The sequence below is a fragment of the Gavialis gangeticus genome, unplaced genomic scaffold, assembly GCF_001723915.1.
Source record: "Gavialis gangeticus isolate Ggan-Ray unplaced genomic scaffold, GavGan_comp1, whole genome shotgun sequence".
NCBI classification, from domain to species: Eukaryota; Metazoa; Chordata; order Crocodylia; family Gavialidae; genus Gavialis; species Gavialis gangeticus.
Genome location: NW_017729032.1, coordinates 214,347,596 through 214,358,369, shown reverse-complemented (window position 1 = coordinate 214,358,369; position 10,774 = coordinate 214,347,596). Strand labels below are relative to the sequence as shown.

Here is a 10,774-nt window from a genome sequence, read left to right as displayed (position 1 = left end):
ACTATGATTCCTAAATATTCTGCATTTCATTCTCAACCCGGTGCCTGTCGGCTATTCCATCCCGGATCTTCCACTGGGCTCTTATCTCTCTTTCCCCCTCCTTCGCCTGCGGCTATGTGTTCTTAAACTATTCAGTCTGCAGTGCCAAGAACTAAACGCCGTTCCTCGGTGGTTAGGAATGTCTGCAACATCATTTGGACATCTGCCCAAGTGGGTCGATGGGTCTGGCCCACGGATGCAAAAAGATTCTTCATTTTTAAAGGATCCTCTCTGAAAGAGGGATTCTGATTTTTCCAGTTAAACAAATCAGAAGTGCTAAAGGGGACATATACAAACGTCGTGTCCCCTCCTTCAAGCACTACCTCCCGCATGGGGAATGAATACTGAGGTTTATCTCTAGGAGGATGGCGTAAATTATAACAATCAGAACCCCGTTCAGGGGGGGCTGAGGCTGCTTTGGACTTTGCACTTTCGCCCTTTGGGTTATAAGGGGGAGGATATTTACTATCAGGAGACGATGGGGGAGTTTGCTCTTGAATTTTTGCTGCATCCTCTTCCTCTCCCTCCTCAGGTCGCCTTGCCACCGGGGCTTCCCCACGTCTACCAAGAGTCAGATCTACCTCACTATCTAAATCATTCAGAACCCTAGGGCGGGTACCTTTACCTCCCGAGGCCTTAGCCTTGGCTACTAAAACCTTACAAACCCCCATTCTACATTTCAACAGCCACGCAGGTTTATTCTGTGTGGCATTTAACCAACAATCAATATAAGGAAACTGATCCCAATGCCCACCACGAGTCACAATACCATGCACCACAACAACTAGATTTACATCAAACGATCCTGTGTCTGGCCACCCTACCTCAAAGGCTGGCCAGTCTAGTTGGCAAAACTTGATCAAGTTATCTTTTGTCATTTTAACCCCAAAATCTACATCCTTTGTAAACTTTTTGAAATTACGTAGCATGCATCCCAATGGGGTTGCGGAGTTTTCTACCCGGGAGCTACCCGAACCCATCGTGTCAAATACTCAGCTTCAATGTTCAGACCTATTTGCTGAACGCAAGAGTCCCCGAAGGACTAACAACCACTACTGAGTGCAATGTTCAGACCTATGTGCTGAACGCAAGAGTCCCCGAAGGACTAACAACCACAAAAGACACAGGGAATTCGTATACTTACTCCGTCAACACCCTGGCGCCATTTCTTCGGATCTCTTAGCCTGGTTGACTCATTTTGGTGGAGACTCCTTTAACTTCCCGGGTGTCCCGACTCACGCTTTCAGCATCGTGACGGACTCAAACACGGTCCGGTGCGCACTTCACGGCTGCCTATGACGGTCTTGTCGTCAGACCCCGGGGTAGTCCAAGGGAAGTCCCATCTGGGTCGCCAGAATTGTTGCATAAATTGCTGATTTTATCCCCTGGAGGCTAGTCCAATTCACCTCTAGAAGAGAGTCACACTTTCAGGCTGGATCCAACTCTATTTTATTGCTTGCAAGCAGGCCGACAGAGGAGCTTGTTGCTCAGATCAGTGTCGACCCTAAACAAAGAGCGCACGTGGCTTTTATTGAGCTAGCATTTTTTTCAGTTGATGTGTTACATTTTGATTGGTCATTTCAAACCAAAACCTGAGCAACCTATAAGACATACATAGTGGGCCATCCTGTACCATGTGGGTGGAAAGTTACAGAATGCAGGGGTTAATACTAAAACAAGGAACAAAGAAACATAGAGAAAAGTATCTATTTTTACTACATAATTGTAGCCTAATTGCTTATATCAATGCATCCTCCAGGTTAGCAACAAGTCCCTGACTGGGGTCAAGGCTTGTTGCAAAACCTGAAAAATGAAACTTGTTGCAAAAACCCTGCAGAAGGGTGTTTGTGCCCAAAAGCTTGCAAAGAACCATTTTTCCAATGATTTAGTTGGTCTAATAAAAGATACCACCTCTACCCAAATAATCTTGTCTGCCTTCATTTGCAACAGGCAGGCGAGGTTCTTTGGATAGATTTGATCTCTATTATTAGATCTGCTGAATATTGGATAAATTTGTTCTTTGCAAGCTTTCAGGCATAAACTAGATTCCCCTCCATCTGGAACCAGCAATGAACTTCTGTTTGGTCTGGGGTAACATTGTAACTCAGAACGCTTTGTAGAAATCATTCTGAGTTTCAGCTAGGAGCTGCACTTCTGCCTGCACCCTAAGTTAACAGGGTGTGGGGCTTACTGTGGAGCCCCTGCAAAGGGAGAAATTGTTTACCGCACAGTAAGGGTGGAAACAGAGGTCGTCTTTGTGCTGCCATAAACATAAAAATGTTTATGGCAGCACAGAGGCCAAGCAATCTGTTCCCCTTGGTGCACCACAAACATATCAGTTTGTGCCATTGTTTAGTAGTGGATGTCTGCTTTATAGCACAAGCAGGCCAGCAGCCTGGAGCTGCCTGTGTGGTCTGGCTGCCCCAGGCAGGTGGTCCATTGACCTGAGAGGCCTGATCCTGTGCGTCTGGGCATCTTGTACAGGATTGGGCCCTTCAAGCCCTGGGAATGCCTGCCCAGTTTTCTCCTCTTGCAGAAACAAGCACAGAGCAATCTTGGGCTGCTCTTCCATATGCAAGAAACTCAGAATTTCCCCACTTGTTGAGACTGCCCCCAGATCTCTGGGATGTGTCTCTCTAAGTAAAAGTCATCAGGGTTTCCGCATGTGCAGAGATGTGTGTGGGGAAAGCCAGGCAGGCACTCCCAGGGTCTGAGGGGCATATTCCTGCACAGAAGTTCCTTGGGCATGCAGTAGCAGGCCGTTCAAGCCTCAAGGGAACACATCACCCGTTGTCCCACAGCATCAGTGGGTGAGGTGCATTTCCCCTGAAAAAGGAGATCAGTTGTGCAGAGGCATCCGAGCAGAACTGATCCCCGCTTCATTTGTTGATGTTTCTAGAACAAGTGAAAATTATATCACAGTACTTGAATCCAGCTTCATGGAGAACTAAACTGTCCCAGTTTTAGCTTTTACCTTTACCACTGGTTGTGTGGTAAGAGCAGGCACATGAACAGTCACGTGTCATGTACTCCCCTATGATCCTGTGTCATGTACTTTTTAGTAAGCCTTCATTCCCTTTTAACTTATTGTAAGTTGTTCATTTGTTCTTAGTCATACTTTATCTGCAGTTAATGAACTGATGTGATTGTTTTCAAAACAGTAGATCTAGTCTTCCTGCACCTCATTTTTTTCATAGCTTGGAGGAGGAAATCAAGCCTTCCTGCTCTTTCAACTCCCAGTCAGTTTTTCAACTATGAATGAGCTAGTTATGAACCTGAACTAGCTGAAATGGAAAAAAGTATTCTCTCTGAACCTACAAAAGAGCCAACTACTGTCAAAAGTTATGTTAGCTCTTCAGCAAATTCTGGTTCCAGGCACTTAGCCAGTCATTGTCACTGGTCAACAAGCATGTGCTATTTGCATCTTATTTTTAATTCTGGTTTTAATAAATAAACTCAATTTCACATCTAATTTTAAGTGGGTTTATTCTTAAGTAACTGTATTTAAAACATATTTTAATTTTTGAAGACATCTATTTTTATCCTCATTATACAGAGCTGCCATCGTTGCCTTTGCAGTGAGTTTCATCTGCTAGAAAAGAATGTCGAGCACTCCTGTGGCTGTGGTGACTGGGGGCAACAAAGGGATCGGGCTTGCTATTGTGCGAGCTCTGTGTAAGCAGTTCTCCGGGGATGTGTACCTGACAGCCCGGGAAGCCGGGCGCGGCAAGGCAGGAGTGGCAGAATTGCAGAAGGAGGGTCTGAAGGCACTCTTCCACCAGCTGGACATCAATGATCTGCAGAGTATCAGGGCTCTCCGGGACTTCCTGAAGGAGAAATATGGAGGGCTGAATGTATTGGTTAACAATGCAGGAATTGCTTTCAAAGGTAAAACGCTGATTAAGCTGCAGGGCCCATGTGCTGTATAGTTCTCTGGAGAATGTGAAGTGGGGTTTCGCAGAGGTCCCTGCTGGAGGCTTCAGCGTGAGTACAGTTCCAGTGAGTAACTCTTGATGCCAAACCCAGGTATAGTTCATTGGTCAGAGCAAGCTCTTCTGACTCTGAGTGACACAGCTCTTCTCTTTGTCTCCATAGCCCTGCCAAGGGTCCAAATTACTTCAGCTGCTTATGGGGACGCTACCCTTTAAGGGAACGAATGCATCCAAAAATAAACTGAAGTGAATCAACAGCCTCTGCCAAATAAGCCTACATGTATCCGTTGCTTGGAATACAAAGGGCAGAGTCCATAGGTCAGAAGGGCCAAAACAAACTTAAGCAGGTTCCATGTCAGTGAGAATTACAAATCCTGTGGTTTTCAAATCCACATTATATCTTTCTGCCCCTCTCTCTCCTGCTGCCCTTGAGAAGAGTCTGCTGCCACCTGATCTCCTTGTCCCTGCTTTTGGGTCCAAGTTGTTCTAAACTAATCTTGAGTCACTTACACTTCCATAGGGCCTCACCAAGGCAATCCATATGTGATTAGATCAGGGATCTTCAGTCCCTGATGCCCCATTGCAGGTCTGGCCAGACAGCTGCATGCAATTACTCCTGACTGCCTAACTCTCCATCAGCCTTTGGTGGACAATAATCTATTAAACACCCAATGAATGTATCACAGCATGCAGGAACCTGAGGCATACAGGATGAAAAAAATATGACAAAACATTCCTCCATTCTCCACATGGTACAATAAGGACAAATAAATCTCTTACTAGATACAACTGGAACAAGTAATCGGGTGACCCAACTTATTCTGTTTCCCTACCTCAGGTGTTTAGTGTGTTTGTCAGATCTCATTTTAGGACTTGTCTTTGCTGCAGTGTTAGCTGGAAGTACAACTTGGGCACTGCCTCCAGGAAACTCTTGTCTACACACAAAAATCTCCACTTCAAGCTAAGTGATACTTTAAACCCCATTAGTTGGCCATCCTCCAGGTATATAACTTGAAGCTGAAGAGCTGACTGAAGCTAGCTTTAGTAATGAAGTGAGGCCATAGCTATTCTGTTCCACTAATCTGGTCGCTCTTTGTAGCATGGCAACTCTCACTCAAGCTCGGCTTCAGAGGAGTTCATATGAGTGTAGATACCCTTTACTACAGAATTAGCTCAAGTTACTCCCTAAAGTTACTCTCTGACCATACTGATGAGCACACTATGTAGTAAATAGGTAGCTGGGTCTTACATAATGGTATTTCCCCTACTTTACTAATTTAGTTTTAGAGATGCCTGTTTAGAAGGCTTTTTCCCAGACATCTAGCCTAAAAGGAATTTTTCTTATTTTAATTTAGTCTTGCTACCCTGATTGCAAGTTTTTGTACCATTTTACAGACTCTTCTTAGGCCTTGATGTAGTTGCCCTTAAATACTGGGTTCATCATCAAAGCGATTCATGCACACGTTGCAAGCTCAGCAGCACCATCTCTGTAAAGTATATGCATACCTGGTGCGCGATTATTCACAGAAGGATTGAGTAAAGCCTTTCTAATAGCAGTGCTTTTGTCCCTCAGGGTGGATGCTGTGAAAATGCATGCCACCTCTCAAAGAGAAGCATTCCACAATCAGGGAATTTGCTTAAAATACATTTTAAAAAGAATTAAGTTACAAATATTTATAAAAAACAAAACCAGCAAAATCTCTGCTCTCTGTAATTTATTGTACACTGTATAAATATACAAATAAAGTGTAAATATGCAAATATATTGTATATTTATTTACAACGTACTTGCCTGCTTCATCACTGCATTGCTCCAGTTTTATGCCAATGTCATAATGAATCAGGCTCTCTGTGTCAGTGGGCACATCTACACATCACCATGTGGTGACATTGTTATTGAGCCGTGCTTTAGTACTTGCAAAAGTACTGTATGTGCCTGTACTGCACCATACGGGTGGCACATACTTAGATTTCCCCACTATGTTGCTGTAGCGGCGCGCTATAAGTGGGGAGCACACCCCTACAGCAATGTAGCTAGCGATCATGTGTAGACCTGTGTGAGTGCTACATCGTTGTAGTGTGCCATAGAGTGACGTAGTGCATCCCTACATTGCCATAGGGTGACATGTAGACGTATCCAGTATGTCTCAATGAACATTCTGTTAAATCCAATGTCTGGCAGGTGCCCAGGAAAACAGATAAGGCAGTAATTAGCAAAGTGTTTAAAGACTATTTCAGCTAAATTAAGCAGCAAGTGCTCAGTCACAGTTAGTTTCCTAAGTTTGTCCCAGTGTGTGGCAGTGTTCCCTTGCTGGATTCAACAATCTGTATATGATTATCACAGCGAACCTTCCCACCACTCATCAAATGACAGTGTTCTTTCTTCTCTTTCCCTGTCACAAGGAAGCAGGCCTAGTAGCTCATTTTGTCCAGTTCTTCAAATGGTTGAATTTGTCACCATAGGGTATTATTTCCCAACAGAGTCATTCTGCATTCCTTTTAGCCTCTCCCTTTCACAATTCCTGCTGCAACTTGCCCCGTTACTGACAACAGCCCAGGATTTTTCCTGGGAAATGATTGAACATTAACCAATATAAGGAATGCAGCACCTGACCTGTTTTTCAGCATTATACTTTAGGCATTATACTATCAGTTCATGTGGGAAAAGCCCAAACCCTACACTAAGAGCTACTAAAATAAAAAATCCAGTCCCTGATTAATATTGCATATTTGGACCCTACCCTTTAACATGCCAGTCGTCGTGGCACATTGCATTTGGAGCTTTCTCTGCTCAACATGTAGTTCCTACCTGATAATTGAAAAATGAATTAATATTTATTTTAAGTTTGATAGTTACACTTTGAACTGTGGTCATAACATTCATGTTTGTTTCTTCCCCTCCTCCCACCGCCCAATGTAAAGTTGCTGATACTACTCCATTCGCTACTCAAGCGGAGGTTACACTGAAGACAAACTTTTTTGGAACCAGGGATGTTTGCACAGAGTTGCTGCCTCTCATAAAACCTAATGGTAAGTGCCACATAACAGAGACAGAAATATAATTAAGAGTGAGCCTATATTATTTCCATGGTCTTAAAAGTAATGCACAGAAGCATGTGCCTGCCTATCTCTGCACCACACCTAGAAATGAGGCAGTGAATCTACCCTGAGTAATGCCCCCTATCATTATGCTGAAGATGGAGATCTTGAAAGTGGCAGCAGGCATCTTCATGGCTGCTTCACTGTCTCCATTCTTCAATTTGGCATGTACAGAGCCAGATGGACAGGGTATATTTGCTGACAACACTCTTGAAACTATCCTAAAACAGGAGTCATGGATCCAGCCTGTGGACTTGGGGTATTGACAGCAGTCATTTTCCTGTGCTGTTACAGGCAAAAGTGCTGGCATTGGGTGCTCTTCCCATGTAGTCGCAGGTAAAAGCAGCAGCAGGGGCTTTCCCTGTGCCACCACAGAGAAAAGCAAGAGCAGCTTTCACAAGGCCTGAGGCCAGTGGAATTTGGCAAAAATCAATAATCACTCCCTTACTACAAAAATAAATCATCAGAGTTCATTTTCGTTATCTTGAAATACCCCAGCTTTAAAGAGAGACTGAGATAAGTTGAATGGAAACTGGTGACTGAGTCAAGACAGAGAGTAGTTGGGAGAGTTTATCATTTGATTATTTATGGTTTGGAAGCAATTTTACATTCTCTTAGCAGATAGGACAGAGGAGAGATCCATTTATAAAATAATAGCATTTATTTCTGTCCTTTAAGGACCTGTTTATCTCTGTATGTTAAGGAATGTTGCTGGGGAACGGAATCCAACGTGCAGACAATGGAGGGGCTGGCTAAGGGATCCAGGATATTACAAACTCAGTGGGCCTACCCTCTGTGCTAGGGCACAGGTTGTACTCTGTGGCTTTTGGCTCTGCACATCACTGCATGGACCCTGCTGTAGGCAAACTACATGACTTACATTGCATACAGATTCTCACTACCTGTGGGTAGGTTTATGAAAGGCCTCTTTACTCAGTCATGTAGAAGAGAGTACACACTTCCCTATCAAAACTCCTAGTTACAGGTTCAGTTATGGAGACTTTCAGAGCATAGGGCTTATTATTATAAATAGCGTGAGGGCTTTGTCACATGTTACCTTAGAACTGGCACAAAAGCACTTAAAATGAGAGCATTCACCCATTAAAGCCACACAAAAGATGGTTTATCTTGGAAGTGTTTTATCCATGCCATTCCAGAATATTGTTTGAATGATCAGGGGAGGTAAAACATTTTACTTTCATTCCTCCAGCAACCCAAGATGCACAGCTCTCAGCTGCTGTACTCATTTCTACCCTCCAAAAATCTAGTAGTCCCCCTGCCTCCCTGCTTCTTGCTAGGAGCCACTCCTCTGAGTGGCTTAATTGCAGAAGGACCATGGAGCTGGGGTCCATGGAGCATGAAGCGTGATTTGCCAGGTTGTCTGGTTTAGCAGAGCTGCAGTTCTATGCTGAAAGCAGGGGCCACCCACATCAGTTTCAGCATGATCAGAGGACACCTTTTTATATCATTTTCCTTTAATAGGCAGAGTGGTGAATGTATCTAGCATGGTAGCGGTTTCAGCTCTGGCAAAGTGCAACCAAGACCTGCAGCAGAAGTTTCGCAGTGATACAATCACTGAGGAGGAACTCGTGAAGCTCATGACCAAGTTTGTGGAGGATACAAAGAATGGAGTGCATGAGAAGGAGGGCTGGCCCAACACTGCTTATGGTGTGTCTAAAATTGGAGTCACTGTCTTGTCCAGAATTCATGCCAGGATGTTGAATGAGAAAAGGAAAGCTGACCAAATTCTGCTGAATGCCTGCTGCCCCGGCTGGGTAAGAACTGACATGGCTGGTCCAAATGCCACTAAAAGTCCAGATGAAGGAGCTGTGACTCCAGTCTATTTAGCACTTCTGCCTCCTGGTGCTAGTGAGCCTCATGGCCAACATGTTAGTGAAAAGAAAGTACGTACGTGGTAAATTTGTCTTGATAATGCTTTGTTTGGCCAGAGAGGCAGATTAGAAACCATATTAAACATCACTGATTTATCTTAGGTACTACACATCATTATCGGTACCAATGTGACCTTTCTAATCCCAGTTAAGTTTTACAGTTACATCCACAGAACTGTTTCTATTATAAAATAATTACAGGCTGGAATAGAGCATGAATTAAGTTCTTTATAATTTACTGTAAAATGTTTTGAAAGATGTGGAACACATTGAAATAAAAAGGGCAATACAGTGGGATGCAGTGTGTTTTCTTGGATTTATATTCACTTTTGTGGGTAGAGAGAGGTCTGGGGAGGTGCACCTGTTCATGATTCCACTCTGCTGCTGGGGAGAGTAGGTAGCCTCTGCTTTTTTGTTCTTAAAAGCAACTGTGTCAATTTGCATATCATAAGGCAAAGGTGTTCCATTTCATGTGAGGCAACAAGAATGGATGACTTGACGAAGAGTAAAGTTAAACTATTCCTGCAAACCACTAGATTCTCATCCTTGAGATGCCCAGGAGACACTATATGCTGCTTAGCTGAACGTTTCCTAAATTCATCAGTATGTTCATCTCTCTCTCTCTCTCTGTCTCTCTCTCTCATCCTTGCTCCAAGTTTTCCTTTCTGGGCCTTTTTTTGCGCAGGTTGAGTTGTATGAACAGAGCGTAACCCTAATTTCCGATTATTTAGGTTGGAAACTATTTGAGGCAGGGGTTCCTTCTGACTGTGTAAACACTCGGTGCTTATAACAGTTGGCCCCAGCTTCAGACTGGGGGCTCTGGACACTATCATAATTCAAATAATTTAGTAGTAATAATAATACCAAATGCAAAACTAGTTCAAACTGCCTCCCAAGGATATTCTGCAATTGCAGAAGCACTGACCCTGTCCGATTCTAATTATATGAGCATAAACAAAAGTGATGCCAACCTACCTTTTATTGCAGATTTTCTGCACTTAACATATTATATCCATGTCCTACTTTTCTCAGGGACCAATATCAGAACATAGTTCTAGTCAGACAGCAGCAAGTTCATATTATCCTAAATGCTTGCCCATAAGTATATAAATGAACTTTATGACACATCTCAGTTTCCTGACAGTAGTCCACCTTTTTCTTTGGTATTAAGCTATGTCTGCAATACTTGTATGCGCAGCAGTCAGTGCATACAGAATGCTGTTTGCATGCAAGCTGGCTGTTCATTTATACTCAGGAAGTCACTGACACTCTAATAATAAACACTATGATGGATGAATGAAAAAGGTCTGAGTAGACCAATTTCCAAGTGCTGGCTGCCATCAGACTGTAAAGCTAAATTAGTCAGGAAGCTCCTTAGGACAAGCACTGTGCCCCCCTCTACCTTTCTACATTGTTTGGCAAAATGGAGCCCCCAATCCTGATTGAGGGTTTTGGTTGCAAATTGAAGTCACAGTTCTATCATATCATCCATGGTTTCTGCTTCTCATCTCAAATGTATTGCACTATTAAGGGAGTTTTCTCATTCTCTCCCCCTCCCCTATTATAGACATTGTTTAAAGGTGCTTTAAAAAATTAGGCTGGACAGCTGTAAAAATGCAGTATGGTTTGCACAAGTTAGTGATTAGGGGCCAGAGGCTGTTGGGGTGTTAGATAGCATTTATCAGCACTGTGTCATCTGGTGAATCAGCATCTGATGACCTAAGCCCACTACTTACAAAAGCTTATAGTATGTATCTCTGATTTAGTCTATAAGGTGAAAATCTACCCTACCTTCTGCCTGTCTTCTGGATC

General features: G+C 43.4%; 1 protein-coding gene across 2 annotated transcripts in view; it reads left to right on the top strand.

The window, feature by feature from the left end:
- LOC109302951 (carbonyl reductase [NADPH] 1-like) overlaps positions 1–9,259 on the top strand; it is a 10,164-nt gene extending 905 nt beyond the window's left edge. Inside the window, exons 2-4 of one of the 2 annotated variants that reach the window (XM_019524917.1) lie at positions 3,619–3,927; positions 6,894–7,001; positions 8,553–9,259. In XM_019524917.1, the coding sequence (XP_019380462.1) occupies positions 3,642–3,927; positions 6,894–7,001; positions 8,553–8,989 (831 nt within the window). In that variant the 5' untranslated portion in view covers positions 3,619–3,641 and the 3' untranslated portion in view covers positions 8,990–9,259. Of the gene's footprint in view, positions 1–3,598; positions 3,928–6,893; positions 7,002–8,552 lie in introns of those variants that run through there. The other variant, XM_019524918.1, reaches the window with a different exon arrangement.
- Positions 9,260–10,774: the final 1,515 nt, after the last annotated feature.